The 20789-nt window shown below is 29.5% G+C and overlaps 3 protein-coding genes across 3 annotated transcripts; 2 read left to right on the forward strand and 1 right to left on the reverse strand.

The window, feature by feature from the left end:
- Positions 1 to 65: 65 nt before the first annotated feature.
- Positions 66 to 2131, forward strand: LOC108835774 (sugar transport protein 10-like). Its single transcript, XM_018608996.2, has 3 exons — positions 66 to 527; positions 704 to 1330; positions 1685 to 2131. Exons 1-3 carry the CDS (start codon positions 66 to 68, stop codon positions 2129 to 2131), a joined length of 1536 nt encoding a protein of 511 aa, XP_018464498.2.
- Positions 2132 to 11112: 8981 nt separating this feature from the next.
- Positions 11113 to 13201, forward strand: LOC108810721 (sugar transport protein 10). Its single transcript, XM_018582811.1, has 3 exons — positions 11113 to 11574; positions 11751 to 12377; positions 12755 to 13201. Exons 1-3 carry the CDS (start codon positions 11113 to 11115, stop codon positions 13199 to 13201), a joined length of 1536 nt encoding a protein of 511 aa, XP_018438313.1.
- Positions 13202 to 18357: 5156 nt separating this feature from the next.
- On the reverse strand, positions 18358 to 20428 carry LOC130496324 (sugar transport protein 10). Its single transcript, XM_056988307.1, has 3 exons — positions 19967 to 20428; positions 19164 to 19790; positions 18358 to 18804 (listed from the first exon to the last, which is right to left on the reverse strand). The coding sequence occupies exons 1-3, from the start codon at positions 20426 to 20428 to the stop codon at positions 18358 to 18360; spliced, it is 1536 nt and encodes a 511-aa protein (XP_056844287.1).
- Between the last annotated feature and the right edge of the window lie 361 nt (positions 20429 to 20789).

Below are 20789 nucleotides of genomic sequence, written 5' to 3' on the forward strand. Positions count from 1 at the left end.
GAATCTCATTTCAAATTAAGCCACAACATTCCTTCCTTCCTTCTACTCACTAAAGCAAAAAAAAAATGGCAGGAGGAGCTTTTGTGTCAGAAGGAGGAAGTGGGGGAAGAGATTATGAAGGAGGAGTCACAGTTTTCGTTGTCATAACATGTATGGTTGCGGCCATGGGAGGTCTCCTCTTTGGTTATGACCTTGGAATCTCAGGAGGTGTGACATCAATGGATGAGTTTCTTAGCAAGTTCTTCCCACAGTTAGAGAGGCAGAGGCAAAAGGTGAAGAACGAGACGGCATACTGCAAATTTGATGACCAAAAGCTCCAATTGTTTACTTCTTCTCTCTACTTAGCAGCTTTAGTAGCTTCCTTTGTGGCTTCGGTTGTTACTAGGAAATATGGACGAAAGGTTTCCATGTTTACCGGTGGACTCGCTTTCCTCACCGGTGCACTAATCAATGCATTTGCCATTAATGTCACAATGCTCATCATCGGTAGACTTTTGCTCGGTGTAGGTGTTGGATTTGCTAATCAGGTTAGATTTGCTGTACATATTATTCTTTGTGTGGGTTTTGTATATCATCTAAATATGTGATATGCCTCACATGCAACATTATAGACCAAATCTCCGGAAGTTTATGACCACTAAAATAAAACATGTATGTATATTTGTCTAGGCTGATTCTAGATAATATATTTTTTTCTTTTCAGTCTACTCCGGTTTACCTCTCGGAAATGGCTCCAGCAAAGATAAGAGGAGCGCTAAACATTTGTTTCCAGGTGGCGATTACGTCTGGAATCTTGGTGGCAAATCTGATTAACTATGGAACATCTAATATGGCTAAACATGGGTGGAGGGTTTCTTTAGGTTTAGCAGCTGTTCCAGCAATTCTTATGGTGATCGGATCATTCTTTTTGCCCGATACACCAAACTCAATGCTTGAGAGAGGCAAATACGAGGAAGCAAAACAAATGTTGAAGAAAGTACGAGGAACGGATAACGTTGACCATGAGTTTCAAGATATACGCGATGCATGTGAAGCTGCTAAAAAGGTAGAACATCCATGGAAAAACATCATGCAGAGCAAATACAGACCAGCTTTAGTCTTCTGCTCGGCCATTCCCTTTTTCCAGCAGATTACTGGAATTAATGTCATTATGTTCTACGCTCCTGTTCTCTTCAAGACTCTTGGTTTTGGTGATGACGCTGCTCTCATGTCGGCTGTAATAACCGGTGTAGTCAACGTGCTCGCCACCTTTGTCTCCCTGTACTCGGTTGATAGATTTGGAAGAAGGTTTCTTTTCCTTGAAGGTGGTATTCAAATGTTCATTTGTCAGGTACAAATCAGTTTTACATAACCTTCAATTATTTCTTTATTTATTTTTGTTTGTATTAGCTTTTCCACTCTAATTATTACATCCGTTTGCATGCACCACAATCATAATTATAGCTGATATATTTTAAGAAAAACAATGAAAAATTAACAACACATGTATTTTAATTTATTGAAAATAATATGTTTTCATATTTAAATGATTAAATTACTTTTATGTTTAAAAATCAGTACAACCTGAACATGGAAATGTAAGAAGAACAATAGTTGAAAATAATATCTGATTTATTAGGGTGTGTGCTTCTTTTTCCTAAACAAAGTCACATGTGATTGATGCATGCTTTGTTTATCTTCTCAGATTCTTGTTGGTTCATTTATCGGTTTAAAATTCGGCACCACGGGAACCGGAACCTTGACACCAGCAACAGCAGACTGGATTCTTGTTTTCATATGTGTGTATGTTGCTGGATTTGCATGGTCATGGGGTCCATTGGGTTGGTTAGTACCCAGTGAGATATGTCCATTGGAAATCAGACCAGCGGGACAAGCCATCAACGTCTCAGTCAACATGTTCTTCACTTTTCTCATCGGTCAATTCTTCTTGACAATGCTTTGTCACATGAAGTTTGGTCTCTTCTACTTCTTTGGAGGCATGGTTGCGATCATGACCATCTTCATCTACTTTTTGTTTCCGGAGACCAGAGGTGTTCCCATTGAAGAGATGGGACGGGTTTGGAAGCAACATTGGTTCTGGAAAAATTACATTCCAGATGATGCAGTTGCTGGTGGACATGACGAAAACTAAACCAATTCGGTTTAAGTTGAATTGGTTTGGACGTTGTATATGTATGTTGATCAATTATGAGTTGTTTTCATGGAATCATTATGTTAAACTAACAATTTGTTACTTACCTATTCATTATAATCAACATACACGTATAAACATACATGAAATTTCAATAGTTATGTGTAAATGTTTTTCATTTTACATATAATTACCATAATTTAATTAACATGAGTCTTCAACAAATCAACAAAATTTAGATCTTTTCATTTGTTAAGTTCATTGAGGAAAGAGTGAGCCAAGAAGAATTTAGTGTGATAATATAAAAAATTAGTGTGGGTGATAAATTTCCAAATATCTAGGAATAAATCCAACGCTCTTAGACAATGTCATCCAGTTGTGTCTCGTATTATCGGTTACGAAAAATATTATCAGTCGTGTGTTTATGTATTTGTATTAAAAAATTATCCAAATATAACATGATTATATGATTATATGTTTAAGGTTTAGGATTCCTAGAATCTAAATACTAAAAATGAAACCATAAATCATAACCCTAAAAGCAGTTGGTTTTGTGGGTGCAAATCCTCCATAATCTCAAAAACATAACTAGCAAATGACTTTTTTACTAATAAAAAATAACCAAATATAGACATATTAAACAATTTTTAAAAAAAATTTGTGGCACTTGCCATCTCCTTGCATAAGGTAGATCTGCCACGGCCGAAAAGTATACTATAAACAGAATTCCATAAAAAATAAACCTTAACCTTAAGCTCTAGACCGTACACTAACACAATAATAAATAAACACTAGACCATGAAATTATTCATAAATTATGAACTCAAACACTAAACCATGAATCCTAAACCCCCAAAAATAATCCCTAACCATAAACTCAAAAGAGATAACTATGCACTTATATATCCGACTGATATAATACGTAGTGGTTAGAACATACCATTTTAAGTAAATACTAGATTTCTAATCCGTATTCAAAGGGCATGTATATTTTTGAGTGAAATGGGTTCCAAATATTTTTGGGATTAAAGTGGAGGATTAATAAAACTAATTACAGTTATACAATTATTTTACATTTATATATATGTTTAATGGCAAAAAAAATCAAACAGTTAATTAGACACAACATACATCAATAAGTCATGATTCAAAATTAATAGAATATATACTTTATTAGCCAGATTATTATCAAATGACAGGTGATCTAAAATCATCTATCCTATTAAAAGTGAAGTACAAATGAGAAATAACCCTTAATTCTTCTACTATTTACCAACTTGTGCCATTCTCTTTAATAATAACTATCCAATTAAAATTATCATTAATTATATATTTACCTAAATATTCTCTAACCATATAAGAAATGATTTTTTCAGCAAAAAAAAGGACTTTGAATATGGTAAACGTGAATTGCTTTTGACTAACCATAATTCTTTATAATTTTTAAACAGCCTTATCAATTAAAAATATATAAAAGAAATAATATCAACTATTAAATATTTTAAAGTTACAAAAGAGCATAATATATTAATAATACATTTAACTATATATCAATTTAAATATTTGTAAGTTGATCACCTATTTAATTTATTTTAATTTTGTCCCAGAACATCATAATATATTAATAATATATTTAACTCAACATAATATATTTACAATGTTTTGAAAAATCGGATCGGACATCCACTCGGAATTATAGTTGAATCAATGGTGGGACCGGTCCAACCGGTTCAACCAGTTTTTAAAACTGTGTGGGAATCTATGTATATTTTACCTATATTCTTAAAACTAAGTACAAATTAGATTTGTTTGAAAACATGTATAGTAGAATTAAAAATAAGTTTGATTGGAAACATGGATAACAATTTTTTTTTAAAAAAGTTTGTTTGAAAACATGGATAACAAGTTAAAAAAGAGTTTTATTTGGAAACATGGATAACAGTTTAAAAAGAAAGGTTTGCTTGGAAATATTGATAGTTGTTTTTTAAAAATAGTTTTATTTGGAAATGTGGATAACATTTTCCAAAAGAAGTTTGTTTAAAAAACTCGATAGCAGTATATTAAAAAGAATAGTAATTAGCTTATGTTACTAAGAAAAATTGAAATACAATACAAAGCCCAATTTCATATACCAACTTAAATTCTGGCTTTTATTTTTCACATTAAATTTTTAAAATATAATATATATGATTATTTATATGATGCTACGTATAAAATACTATTAATTATATGATTACGTATATGACGATACATATAAAATACGATTAACTATATGATGGCACATATATGATGTATAATAGTGGCTGAGGATGGTTGTTCGGGTACCAATTCAGGTTCGATTCAGATCAATTTGAGTTTTGGGTTTCTGAGGTCAAAAATTCAAGTCTCATTCGAATATTTCTAAATTTTGGTCCGAGTTCGATTTTGATCTTTGAGGTTCAGTCCGGGTTCGGATAACCCATTTAATTTCTTTTTAAGTTCATTAAATACTTTGATTTTCTCAAAAATCTACAAACAAAATAATATATTACATATAAAATCTAATAAAAAAATGTTAGAATACCTAAACTTAACATATAAATTTATTTGTTTTAAATATTTGGATCGAGAATCAATAATTTTTCAAGTATTTTGGTATTTTAAGTATACTTTAATTATTTTAGATATTTACTTTTGACTATTTGTATATATTTTCAAGTACTTAAACCAACTTAAAAATATCGTATTATGGATATAAATATATTTCAGATACATTCGGGTACCCGTAATACTTCGGTTTGGATTGGATTCGGTTTTGGTCCTCTAAATACCAAAATTTTGAATAATTCGGATATTTAATCAATGTTGGTTTGGGTTTGGTACTACTTGCTCGGATCGATTTCAATTCGGCTCTTCGGATTCAGATTTTTTTTGCCTACCTCTGATATTGACATGAAAATAAATACCAACATATTTTTAAAAATACACCCGCGCGGGCGCGCGGGTCAAAATCTAGTAAACTTTAAATCTTAAACTCTTACCAATATACCATAACCCTCAAAAGTAAACTATAAACTCCAACCGTAAATTATGAATCCTAAAATGTAAACTCACAACATAGGCTCTAAATCTAGAGCCGGTCCTGAAATTTTGGGAGCTCTATTTGAAAATTAAAAAAATGTTTTTTTTAACATAAAATTGATAATATGTTTTAAATTTTTTGAAAACAAATTGTTTGAATTATAAATTATATTTAAAGATAGAACTATTAGTTTCTATAAATATATAAATAATATATTTTCTTTATTGTAAGTTTTTCTTAACAAATCTTTATTGTAAGTTTATTCATTTTTAAATCATAATAGCCCAAAATCTATTGTTTTCAATAAAATTTATGCATAATAAAAATATTTTTTTCCTTTTTATTTACCTTAAATTTGAATTATATAAAAAAATATTGTAAAAAAAAGTTTTGTAAAATGAGGGTCCCATTCAAATGTTTCAAGATCATCTGTCCAAGTCCGGCTCTGCCTAAACCATTAATTTCATAGCTTACTGGTGGTATGGCGGTGATTTTTTTTTTGTGTCAACATATTGTATGGCGGTGATATTTGTTGATTTATAGAACTAAATATAAACATAAACATTTCAGAGTACTTGAAAGGCACAAAGTCACTCAACATACGAAAATGGCAAACGGTAGTAATACAGAAAAAGCAGACACGATTCAGTATTTGATAATGTTAACGTTAGTTGATATACGGATAAAAAATAACATTTCGAATAATAGGTATGGCATACTTCATTTTAATTGTTACTAGATTTTGACCCGCACGCCCGTGCGGATGTATTTTTTATAAGATATTTTGTTATTTTTTTTTTTCATGTCAATATATTAGTTGGACAAAAAGTTTGAATCCAAACCCGATCCAAAAAGAAGTACCAAACCCGAATCAAAATTGATTAATTATGCAAATTATTCAAAATTTTGGTATTTAAAGAACTGAAACTGATCCGATCCGAATTGAAGTATTTCGGATACCCGAATGTATTCGAAATAGATTTATTTACTTATATATATATATATATATATATATATATATTTAGATTTAATGTATTTAAAAACATCCAAAATATATATGGTACTTTTAAGTTGGTTTAAATAATTGATAATATATATAAATAGTCATATGTAAATATCTAAAATCGTTTAAGTATACTCAAAATACTAAAAATATTTAAAAATTATGGATTCTCTATTCAAGTATTTAAATCAAACTAATTTATATGTTAAGTTTAGGTATTTTAATATATGTTATTCAAATTTATATGTAATATATTATTTTGTTTATATTTAAAGAATATAATGAATTTTAAAAACAATTTATCCGAACACGGATGAACCACAAAGATCCAAATCGAATCCAAACCAAAATTTAGAAATATCCGAATAAGACTGAAATCTTTGAACCCGGAAACCAGAAATCCAAACAGACCCGAACTGAACCCGAATAGGTACCCAAAAACAGAGTAAACATATAATTAATAGTATTTTATACGTACTATCATATAAATAATCACAAATATTATATTTTAAAAATTTAGTGTCAAAAAAAAATCATAATTTAAGTTGATATATGAAATTTGACTCTTTATTGTATTTTTTTTATACATATTGAAAATATTTTCCAATAATGTACGTACTATCATATAAATAATCACAATTATTATATTTTTAAAATTTAGTGTCAAATAAAAAAACATAATTTAAGTTGGTATATGAAATTTGACTTTTATTGTATTTTCTTATACATATTGAAAACATTTTTCAATAATGGTTATTGGAAAATATTTTAGTAAAAGTAAAATTTTGAATATATGTATATGTTGAATCAGTTTTTGATATAAATCAACTTTAAATTATTCTTTTGATTTGAAATATATATATAAAGTTTAATTTTTTTATGATTATTCTAGACCAATGATTTTTTAGATAATTAGATTAGCTAATTTCATATATTTTAAAGTTGACCCAAGTACATTGTTTCTCTTTCTTATAATATAATAAATTTTCAATTTTTCTTAATAACATAAATTCATTTTTTCTTAATATATTGCTATATTTGTTTCCAAATAACATTATATTTCTTTTTATACTGCTATCCAAATTTCTAAACAAATATTTTTTAAACTGTTATTCATGTTTTCAAACAAACTCAATTTGTACTTTAGTTTTAATAATATAGATAATAAATGTATTTTGTGAATTAATTTGTGTAGTGTCAATTTTAAATCTAGTGACACATTCTGTAAATAACAAATTAGGTTAAGGTTTGTGAATAATATAAATAAAGATTGTAATATGGGCCATCTACGTAAAATAAAGGCCAAACAATATAAACTATTACTAACTAAACCTGTGAATTTTTGGGCTGACAAAGTGACAGACGATGAGAATCGGTAGGGAATGCACTAAACGACTGTGTTTTCATTCCAATGGCATCATGATGTAATTTTGTGGAAAACTTAAGGATAATTACTATTTGTAGTTCAGTTTTAATAGATTAGATAAAATTATCCATAGTTTTGAGGAAAAACAAGAGATACAACGAACAATACATAAGTCTTCTATTTCTATATACTACTAAAGGAAGTACAAATATAAACTTATCCTTAAATTACCTTTTAATTATATTCTAACTAAGTGATTTTCTTCTGTTCATGCACATATATAAATATGGATAAATTAAATATACTATAAAACTGATTATTATTTAATTTCAATTTTAAATTAATTTATAATTTGTATGAATAATTTATACAAATAATATTATATTATTTTAATTAGATATATGATTTAAATATGTTATATTTAATCAGTTTTATTGTTTTTACCGTCGATTTAACTATCATTTGAGTATATTGGATTGCATCTATTTCTCTAAATTCAACTAATATTTTTTATTTTAAATATATTATAACTAATTTTCTTATTTGCATTTACGTTTGTTGTTGTCTTAGATATATATATATATATATATATATATATATATATATATATATATATATATATATATATATTTGAGGAAGATTATGTATAAATTAAGATATATTGTGCTCAGAATGAATTAAAGATAAACTTAAGTGTTCGATTCCGAATTACATAATTAATATAATGATAATATTCTATAGTCTCATTCGTATATATATAACTTTACAAAAGAACTAAATTGTAAAAGTTGGTTAATTTTTTATTTTCATTTGTTAATATGTTTTGAGTCAACCTATAATTTACATTTATAAAATAAATTACTATTATAAAATTATATATTCCTATTGTAGTTAAATGTATGATTTTAGATATAATTTGGATTAGTCGAATCACTCATGTTGTGAGTATATTGAGTTACATCAAATTAATTTATTTATTGTTTAAATGTGCATGTATATTCATAATATTTATCAAATTAAATGTTGATTTAAAAAATCAAATATTAGAAAATAAAGCGATGGCAATCAAGGACCTGGACCGCAGGCATGGCCCGTAAAGGTTTGTTGCGGGGGGGGGGGAGGGGATTAGGCCTCCATTTGATAAGTCCGCAAATTTTCGGGTCTCGTAGGACGGGCTCAAAGCAGGACGGGTTCAAAGCGGGATGGGCTCAAAGTGTGACGGGCGAAAGCGGGATGGGTTAAACCGCAGGATTTTGAAGACCCGCAATCCTAAGTCTCCATTTTTGCTTTCACCTGAGAGAGAGAGAGAGAGAGAGAGAGAGAGAGAGAGAGAGAGAGAGAGAGAGAGAGAAGAGAGAGAGAGAGAGAGAGAGAGAGAGAGAGAGAGAGAGAGAGAGAGAGAGAGAGAGAGAGAGAGAGAGAGAGAGAGAGAGAGAGAGAGAGAGAGAGATGCTTTGTTGATGGTGGTTTCAGGGTCGATGATGCTTCCGGTCTTCCAAGCGCCTCTTATCTGCACCGGTGGAGCTTCATCAAGCCATCATAAATGATAATAAACATTTGTTTTGTATAAGCTTAATGTATTGATCTTGTAAGAGTATGCTCGATCATGTGCAAGGTGAAACTCAATTCTTGTCTATGTTTGTTTGTGCATGTAGAAACAAGCAATGTAATATTCGATGTCCCGCGGAATGGCCCGCGAAGGCCTGCATATTTCGCGGTACGGGATTGGGTAGCTAGTTTGAGGACCGCATTCCGCGCGGAACAGACCCGCCGTGTACCGCCAGAAGCCGAACCCGCAGCGGTTCGGAACAGAACGGGACGGGAGAGCCCAATTGTCATCCCTAATGATCAATAAGAAGTTACATATATAAGTAACTAATACATTTTTGGAAGCTCATACATACATTCATATATTTACAATAATAAAATATTTTATACCTTAGATTTATTAAATGGTAAACTGAAATTTATTTTAAATAACTCTAAAAATTAGAATTCAGTTTTTCTTTGGTATTTTGATTATGATTATATTAAATTTCACAAACATAAAAACATATAATTTAAAAGAAAATTTAACTCAAAGAAAATTTAATATTAAGATTTTAATAATAGTAAAATATAATATATCTACCTCGTTAAAGTATATGGTGTTATGTTATTTTAAAATATTTTGTAATTATTTGATCAAAATATGTTTATTGTTAATTTTACTTTATTTTTAATATCTTTTAAAAATAAGCAGTTTTTTGTGATTGTATTTTTGAAATCATATTATATAAGTAAAATATAATTTATATATTTTTCTCTAATTGAAAGATATTATAGTCAACTAAATATATAAAAATATATCAAGCATTTCAATAATACTAATTATAAACTATTTTTAGTCAACTAAAAATATATCAATTTTTGTTACTTAATTATTTATGTAATCATCTAAAAAATAGAAAGATATTTAAAAAGTACTTATATTACTTTGAAATATATATTTTTCTTTTTTAGCTGTTGAGCCCAAAAACAGTTGTACTTGTTTCTTTTAAGAAGTAATGAAATATGCTGAGAAAAAATATTTCTTTTTTAATATCAAGATTATCTGTGTGAATTTTGTTTAGTGAAATCACATTATATACAAATATATATTTCATATAGTAAAATATAGATATAAATAAATATTTTATTACTTCAAAATTATATATTTTATTATTTAAAAATAGTTTAAATGGAATATTTATATTTTGTGAAATTTCCTTTTTAATGAAATCATATTAAATAAACAAATATTTTCGTTTGAAAATTTTAAAATTTATAAATATTTTCTTTTTATTATATATGTTATCTGGAAAATTTTAGAAATAAACTAATAAAAATTCAATAATAGTATCTGAATATAAAATTTTTAATTCATTAAAAGTATACGCGTAATCAACCATCTTAAGAATTAATAAGAGCGTGACACATAGGAAACTGACTTCTCAAATATATTATAGAGATGCCATTGAAAAACTACCTAAACCTAACTTTCAGCATCTATTATATTTTTGTCAATTAAGACAATCATAAAACAAGCCTAAATTAATGTTAAAACTTTCCAAAATTTATCAGCTTTAAGAAAGTTTACGAAAATTCGATATTTAGTTGTTACAGAAAGAATCAACACAATTGTGAAAATATTAACAGATAATAACAAGTATAATACATAACTATTGTCATTTAACTGCCAATATATTCTAAACATGTAAAGATGATTTTCAACCAAAAAAAAACATGTAAAGATGTGAGCACTTCTTCTAATCTTAAGCCAAACATAGATAAGATCAAATTTATTACACCAAGTTTCAAAAAAAATTAACCAACTCTTGTTACTAACAAGCTACTTCTTCTAATCTTAAGCCAAACAAAGATAAGATCAATTTTATTACACAATTCATGTAATCCAACCCCTAATTATAGTGTCTTTACATTATCTATTTAAACGATCACAAAGTGAATCCCATTTCAAATTAAGCCACAACATCCCTTCCTTCCTTCTAAGCACAAAAGCAAAAACAAAAATGGCAGGAGGAGCTTTCGTGTCAGAAGGAGGAAGTGGTGGAAGAGATTATGAAGGAGGAGTCACAGTTTTCGTTGTCATAACATGTATGGTTGCGGCCATGGGAGGTCTCCTCTTTGGTTATGACCTTGGAATCTCAGGAGGTGTGACATCAATGGATGAGTTTCTTAGCAAGTTCTTCCCACAGTTAGAGAGGCAGAGGCAAAAGGTGAAGAACGAGACGGCATACTGCAAATTTGATGACCAAAAGCTCCAATTGTTTACTTCTTCTCTCTACTTAGCAGCTTTAGTAGCTTCCTTTGTGGCTTCGGTTGTTACTAGGAAATATGGACGAAAGGTTTCCATGTTTACCGGTGGACTCGCTTTCCTCACCGGTGCACTAATCAATGCATTTGCCATTAATGTCACAATGCTCATCATCGGTAGACTTTTGCTCGGTGTAGGTGTTGGATTTGCTAATCAGGTTAGTTATTTGTTGTACATATTATTCTTTGTGTGGGTTTTGTATATCATCTAAATATGTGATATGCCTCACATGCAACATTATAGACCAAAGCTACGGAAGTTTGTGACCACAAAAATAAAACATGTATGTATATTTGTCTAAGCTGATTCTCGAAAATATTTTTTTCTTTTCAGTCTACTCCGGTTTACCTCTCGGAAATGGCTCCAGCAAAGATAAGAGGAGCACTAAACATTTGTTTCCAGGTGGCTATTACGTCTGGAATCTTGGTGGCAAATCTGATTAACTATGGAACATCTAATATGGCTAAACATGGGTGGAGGGTTTCTTTAGGTTTAGCAGCTGTTCCAGCAATTCTTATGGTGATCGGATCATTCTTTTTGCCCGATACACCAAACTCAATGCTTGAGAGAGGCAAATACGAGGAAGCAAAACAAATGTTGAAGAAAGTACGAGGAACGGATAACGTTGACCATGAGTTTCAAGATATACGCGATGCATGTGAAGCTGCTAAAAAGGTAGAACATCCATGGAAAAACATCATGCAGAGCAAATACAGACCAGCTTTAGTCTTCTGCTCGGCCATTCCCTTTTTCCAGCAGATTACTGGAATTAATGTCATTATGTTCTACGCTCCTGTTCTCTTCAAAACTCTTGGTTTTGGAGATGATGCTGCTCTTATGTCGGCTGTAATAACCGGTGTAGTCAACGTGCTCGCCACCTTTGTCTCCCTATACTCGGTTGATAGATTTGGAAGAAGGTTTCTTTTCCTTGAAGGTGGCATTCAAATGTTCATTTGTCAGGTACAAATCAGTTTTACATAGCCTTCAATTATTTCTTTCTTTATATTTGTTTACATTAGCTTTTCTTCTGTAGTCATTACAACATCTGTTTGCATGCATGCAGAGCAATTATATTTATAGCCGGTGTATTTTCAGAAAAACAATGAAAAACTAAAAACACATGTTTTTTATGGTCCAAAATAATTTCTTGAAAATACAATGTTACATATATTTAGATGATCAAATTACTTTTATGTTTAAAATTCAGTACAACATGAACATGGAAACGTAAAAAGAACAATAGTTTCTTGAAAATATTATCTGATTTATTAGGGTGTAATGCCTCTTTTTCCTAAACAAAGTCACATATGATTGATGCATTTTGTTTATCTTTTCAGATTCTTGTCGGTTCATTTATCGGTTTAAAATTCGGAACCACAGGAACCGGAACCTTGACACCAGCAACAGCAGACTGGATTCTTGTTTTCATATGTGTGTACGTTGCTGGATTTGCATGGTCATGGGGTCCATTGGGTTGGTTAGTACCCAGTGAGATATGTCCGCTGGAAATTAGACCAGCCGGACAAGCCATCAACGTCTCAGTCAACATGTTCTTCACTTTCCTCATCGGTCAATTCTTCTTGACAATGCTTTGTCACATGAAGTTTGGTCTCTTCTACTTCTTTGCAGGCATGGTTGCGATCATGACCATCTTCGTCTACTTTTTGTTTCCGGAGACCAGAGGTGTTCCCATTGAAGAGATGGGAAAAGTTTGGAAGCAACATTGGTTCTGGAAAAATTACATTCCAGATGATGCAGTTATTGGCGGTCATGATGAAAACTAAATTAATTTGGTTTAAGTGGAATTAGTTTGGTTATATATGCATGTTGATCAATTATGAGTTATTTTCACTTTATAACTGTCTAGATAATTTGTTAATTACCTGATACATTATCTAATATATATGATTCTTCTTTATAGTCTTTCTAAGTAATTAAATATTAGAAAACGAGAAAGTAAGATTTTAATTAAACTAAATCTATTTTGTTTAAGTAGAATTGGTTCGGTCATATGTGTTGATCAATTAGGAATTGTTTTCATGTCAATACTGTCTAGACAATTTGTTAATTACCTGATTCATTAACTTAATATATACATTTCTTATATGATACTATAAACCAAATTCATTTACGATGCTTCTGTATAGTCTTTTACGATGCTTCTGTATAGTCTTTTACATTTCTTAGATGATACTATAAACCAAAATTAGAAATCGATCCGCACAACCGCACGGGTGTTAGTTTTCAGTTTTATATACATAGATATTGTTTTAGATCATTAATTATATACTTTTTAACTTGCGTGTATGTTTGTTTTCAATTTTATATACATAGATATTGTTATTTATTATTAATGGTATAATTTTTAACGTTGATAGTATATTTAAAATTTAATATAACTATTTCAATTACAATATTTTATAGTTTACATGTTGTAGTTAATCAATTGTTTAAAACCGTTACATATATTTGTCGTTTTTGCACTTAGTTATAAAAAAATTAATACACGAATAAAATAACATATTTAAAGATTATTTTGTATTTAATTCTGACCTATCCTTCAAAGCTCGATTTTCTTTTAGTAGTATTTTTTTATGTTTATATATTTTAGACGATATATTATTGTATATACAAAAGTCTAAGATATGTTAATTTTTAGAAATGTAATATATAGTTTGCTAATGTTAAGTCGTTCTGTTATCATATTATATTTTTAACATAATTTTTTATATTATGAAAAAAACTTATAAATTTATCAATTGAATATAATTTAATCATTTTAGTTTAATATAATAATTGTATTGTAACATTATTGATTATGATTGTAAAATATATAAAAGTAAGATATATATTTGTCATTTATAAATGATAACTGAATATATATATTCCTGATAATAGTTCATTGCTAATTACAAATTAGTGAATTACATAAAGTTTTTGAAAATTAAGATATTTTAAAATTATGTACAACAGATTATTTTATAATTTTGAATATATATTTATAATGAAAATATATCATGATTAAAGTAGTTACAATTATTTTATATTATTATCTTTAATGAAATACCTGCTAGAATTTTATACATGGATTATATAGTTGTTAATGTTAACCCTACCAACATATTATATTTTTGAACATAAATATTTTATACTTATGAAAAATATAAATTTATCAATTTTATATAATTTTAACAAATTTAGCTTAATATAATAATATTTTTAGTATGATTGAGTAAGATTATATAAATAAGACATAATTTTATTTTTCATTTGATAAACGTAACTGAATATATTAATGTATAATATATTTAGAAATTAATTAAAAAATTAGTGAAAATATTTATTATTGAATATTAAGATCTTGTTAAAATATTTTAAACAGATTTTTTAGAATTCTAAAATTTATATGTATATATATATATATATATATATATATGAAATGAAAGGATATCAAAAGATATAATGAATAAAGTTGTTCAAAGATTCTATATATTATGAAATTTAATAAAATGCATTTAGTAAAATTTATAATGTATAATCCATTTTTAAAAAAACAATCACATATGAAATAAGTCATAAATTCTATTTTAATAGAATATATATTATTGTTGTAACTAAATACATGCTTTGAATATTCTTGTTACATCAGTTTTAAAGATAAACAATAAAGATAAACATTCCTCTTAACTACTAAAATCTAGTCAGATATGGTTTTAAAATTCTCGAGATTGGTCATAATCATAAAAGAATGGATCGTTACATTTAAATTAAATTATCCTAAGCCAACTGTACAATGGTCGTATGCCCAGCTCACTGTGTGTGATTAATTAGTGATGCCAAAATATGTTTGTTAACTTAACCGATATCATAGGCATACGTAGTAATAGACGTAAGTCAGGACATATTAATATGAAATAAGTGAAATCGCCAGCAAAGATCGTGATCTCTGGCAAACTTGGCGAGATCCAGACGCGGGCGAACAAAGGAAGATTATTGACGAAAGTGTCGAGATAGTTTAGGAAGGAAGCCTCGAAGGAGGTGATTTTTTGTCTTCTACTTTTTATTTTCTGAAAACGATATGTTTAATTAAATTTTGGTTGGATTTTTTCAAATATGATCTGTTTATGCGATGTTGAATAAGTTTCAATGTTGAAATTATGCTCTCTGATATTTATAAACCCTTATAAATTTCATATTATAGAAAGACATTGTTTCTATATGTTTTGATGTTTGAATATATATTGTTTATCTTCTCTGATCGATGTAATAATGCCTGAAATATGTTCTATTTGTGGTGAATGGAAATTAATGAATATAATTCACTGGGATTTCAATGGTGATGAAGAAAAAAGATGTTCGATTAGTGTTATTCCTGAAGATATCTCCTACAAAGAGTTGATTGGGGTAGTTCTAGAAGGTTTTGCATTAGATGTCACTATAAAGGCTCAGATAAGCTTCACCATCAAAATTTATCTTTGTTACAAAAAAAGTTTTTCCAGATTTCATTAGGAATGATCGCGAAGTAACCTCCTTTACGAGCAAACAATTTTTGAGGTAAAATATTTTATCACATTTTATTTATAAAGCCTTATTATTTACTTTACCACATTTACTAATTTCCATTTTCATGTTGCAAATAATTGATGACCATTTAATTGAATAGAAAAATGAAAAAAATGATGAATAAAAATTCAGTTGAAGAAATGAATAAACAAAAATATAGGAATTTATGTTCAATTCATTCCTCATCGATATTAGAAGAGGACTTTTTTCTTCATAATTTTTTTCATTCTTAAAGAAATAAGAGGAATGGAGTGGAATACATGTGTCTGTAATTTAACAAAAAAAATCAACATGAATGATGTAAAAATTGAGGAATAAGGATTTCACCAATATTTTTTCCTAAAATGAGGTCACCAATTGAAGCCACTGTTTAACTGTGACAAACAAAGGTGGTTGTAGTAATACCCTTGACTCCTTTTATATTTTCATACGGTCTTATAAAATTATTGTATACCAATTATTGAGTTTATGTTTTTATGTTGCAGATAGAAAGGCACCATTGATTGTGTCAAATATGATACAAGTTACAAGATAAAGTTTCTAGTACTCAAGACTTCCTCATTGCCCAAAGTTGCAAAATCCTTTTGTTACAATTTTACATTTATAAAAACTTATAAACAATTGTATATCCTTATTAGCTTATGTTTTTATGTTTCAAATATAAACATTTTATTATTTACATATCCTTATTAATTATTTTAAATACCTTTATAAACAAATTTACAAGCCTTTATAAATGGATATACACTCTTATGAATAATATAGAGACTTTCTAGTTTGTTTCTAAACCTATATAAAGCCTTATAAATAGTATACATGCCGTTTAAAAATTACTTATAAACTTTCATAACTTTCTTATAAAAATTTATAAGTAGTTTATAGACTTTATAACTTTTTATAAGCTTTTATAAGTTGTGTATAGACTCTTTCAAATAATTTTACATACCCTTGTAATTTGTTTTATAAACCTTTATAAATGGTGTATAAGCTTTATAAAATGTTTTATAAACTTTATGAATGTTTTATCCTCTTATAAATTATTTACATATCCTTACAAAACCTTATAAACTATTTTACAAAGACTTATAAATTGTTTTATAAGCCTTTCTAAATAGTTATAAACTCTTTTAAATGATTTAGTCTTATTCTAACTGAATTCTAAACCTAAATAACTCTTATAAATTGTATACATACCCCTTATAAATTATATATAAACTTTCATAACGTTTTTATGACCATCTATAAATGGTTTATAGACTTTATAAATTGTTTTGTAAGACCTTATAAATTGTTTATATATAGACTTTTAAAAATATTTTATAAACCTTTGTAAATTGTGTATTAACTTTATAAATTTTTATATCTTTTTTATAAACCCTTATCAATTATTTAGATACCCTTATAAATCCTTACAAATTACATTGTTTATAAGCTTTTATACTTTGTTTATAAGCCTTCATAAATGTTTATATACTCTTATAAATAAATTAGAAACCTTTTAATTGATTTCTAAACCTATATGAACTCTTATAAACCCATAAATTTCATATATGTTTTATATGTGTATGTTGATTATGATGATCTATTTTATCCACTGTGGCTACATGAGTTGGTATATATACGACCCGATTGCTAAAATATAACAAAGGCACCCTCGTAGTGTACACATAATTATTCTGTTCATGCCTATGAGTTTGGAAAACGCCGAGCCACTGTGAGTTCCAGGAAGCCATATAATAAATGAACTGAACACAGTGATGTGGTATTGGGGATGGATTGGTTGCCACGACATCGAGTGGTACTACTGGATTGTCTGAGGACCAAATAGCATATTCTGAGAATAGAAAGAAAAGTTACATTCCAACGTATATACAAACCATGGAGTTTCTATTATCTAAGTTATAAGATGAGTATTTGTTAGAGAGGAGGGGAGTTGAGAGATTACTGGCGACCATAGTGTTGGTAAAAAATGATGAAGACCAAGCTACATGATTTACTAATAGTTGCATTGTATGCAAGCATATTTGAAATTTTGAAAGGGACACAACTGGTGGGAAGAGACGTTCCCACTATTGAGTTAGCACCAGGGATGAAACCAGTTCATTGGAAACATATCATTTAGCCTCAAAAGAGGTGGCTAAAATGTAAAAAAAAAAAGATAGCAGGATCAACATGTAAAACAGATAGCAGGATCAAAAAGATAGCAGGACCGAACCAAGAAAAAATATATAAAGAAAAATCATATATATATATAAGATAGTGAATCCGGTAATTAACAAATTATCTTGAGAATTTGATCGTAACAATTCCATAAAACAACTCATAATTGATCAACATGCACATATAACCAAACCAATTCCACTTAAACCAAATTGGTTTAATTTTCGTCATGTCCACCAATAACTGCATCATCTGGAATGTAATTTTTCCAGAACCAATGTTGCTTCCATACTCTTCCCATCTCTTCAATGGGTACACCTCTGGTCTCCGGAAACAAAAAGTAGACGAAGATGGTCATGATCGCAACCATGCCTGCAAAGAAGTAGAAGAGACCAAATTTCATGTGACAAAGCATTGTCAAGAAGAATTGACCGATGAGGAAAGTGAAGAACATGTTGACTGAGACGTTGATGGCTTGTCCCGCTGGTCTAATTTCCAGTGGACATATCTCACTAGGTACTAACCAACCCAATGGACCCCATGACCATGCAAATCCAGCAACGTACACACATATGAAAACAAGAATCCAATCTGCTGTTGCTGGTGTCAATGTTCCGGTTCCCGTGGTTCCGAATTTTAAACCGATAAATGAACCAACAAGAATCTGAAATGATAAAGAAAACATGCATCAATCCTATGTGACTTTGTTTAGGAAAAATAAGCATACACTCTAATAAATCAGATATTATTTTCAAGAAACTATTGTTCTTTTTACGTTTCCATGTTCAGGTTGTATCGATTTTTAAACAGAAAAGTAATTTAATCATCTAAATATGAAACATATTATTTTCAAGAAATTAAAACACATGTGTTGTTAATTTTTCATTGTTTTTCTTAAAATACATCAGCTATAATTATGATTGTTGTGCATGCAAACGGAGTTTTAATAATTAGAGTGGAAAAGCTAATGCAAACAAAAATAAAGAAATAAATAATTGAAGGTTATGTAAAACTGATTTGTACCTGACAAATGAACATTTGAATACCACCTTCAAGGAAAAGAAACCTTCTTCCAAATCTATCAACCGAGTATAGGGAGACAAAGGTGGCGAGCACGTTGACTACACCGGTTATTACAGCCGACATGAGAGCAGCGTCATCACCAAAACCAAGAGTCTTGAAGAGAACAGGAGCGTAGAACATAATGACATTAATTCCAGTAATCTGCTGGAAAAAGGGAATGGCCGAGCAGAAGACTAAAGCTGGTCTGTATTTGCTCTGCATGATGTTTTTCCATGGATGTTCTACCTTTTTAGCAGCTTCACATGCATCGCGTATATCTTGAAACTCATGGTCAACGTTATCCGTTCCTCGTACTTTCTTCAACATTTGTTTTGCTTCCTCGTATTTGCCTCTCTCAAGCATTGAGTTTGGTGTATCGGGCAAAAAGAATGATCCGATCACCATAAGAATTGCTGGAACAGCTGCTAAACCTAAAGAAACCCTCCACCCATGTTTAGCCATATTAGATGTTCCATAGTTAATCAGATTTGCCACCAAGATTCCAGACGTAATCGCCACCTGGAAACAAATGTTTAGCGCTCCTCTTATCTTTGCTGGAGCCATTTCCGAGAGGTAAACCGGAGTAGACTGAAAAGAAAAAAATATATTATCGAGAATCAGCCTAGACAAATATACATACATGTTTTATTTTAGTGGTCATAAACTTCCGGAGATTTGGTCTATAATGTTGCATGTGAGGCATATCACATATTTAGATGATATACAAAACCCACACAAAGAATAATATGTACAGCAAATCTAACCTGATTAGCAAATCCAACACCTACACCGAGCAAAAGTCTACCGATGATGAGCATTGTGACATTAATGGCAAATGCATTGATTAGTGCACCGGTGAGGAAAGCGAGTCCACCGGTAAACATGGAAACCTTTCGTCCATATTTCCTAGTAACAACCGAAGCCACAAAGGAAGCTACTAAAGCTGCTAAGTAGAGAGAAGAAGTAAACAATTGGAGCTTTTGGTCATCAAATTTGCAGTATGCCGTCTCGTTCTTCACCTTTTGCCTCTGCCTCTCTAACTGTGGGAAGAACTTGCTAAGAAACTCATCCATTGATGTCACACCTCCTGAGATTCCAAGGTCATAACCAAAGAGGAGACCTCCCATGGCCGCAACCATACATGTTATGACAACGAAAACTGTGACTCCTCCTTCATAATCTCTTCCCCCACTTCCTCCTTCTGACACAAAAGCTCCTCCTGCCATTTTTTTTTGCTTTAGTGAGTAGAAGGAAGGAAGGAATGTTGTGGCTTAATTTGAAATGAGATTCACTTTGTGATCATTTAAATAGATAATGTAAAGACACTATAATTAGGGGTTGGATTACGTGCATTGTGTAATAAATTTGATCTTATCTTTGTTTGGCTTAAGATTAGAAGAAGTAGCTTGTTAGTAACAAGAGTTGGTTAATGATAAACACCAAATTTCATGCAGAGTTTTTACTGTATTTGAATGTTTGTTAGACTATTCTTTTCATAAAAATATAAGACAGTATATTTCATAATGATCATGAAAAGTAGAATAGTGGATTTTAGTCTTTTACAACTGTTTTCGCTGTGCTACTAAA

This window comes from Raphanus sativus, chromosome 6, assembly GCF_000801105.2.
Source record: "Raphanus sativus cultivar WK10039 chromosome 6, ASM80110v3, whole genome shotgun sequence".
Lineage (NCBI taxonomy): Eukaryota > Viridiplantae > Streptophyta > Magnoliopsida > Brassicales > Brassicaceae > Raphanus > Raphanus sativus.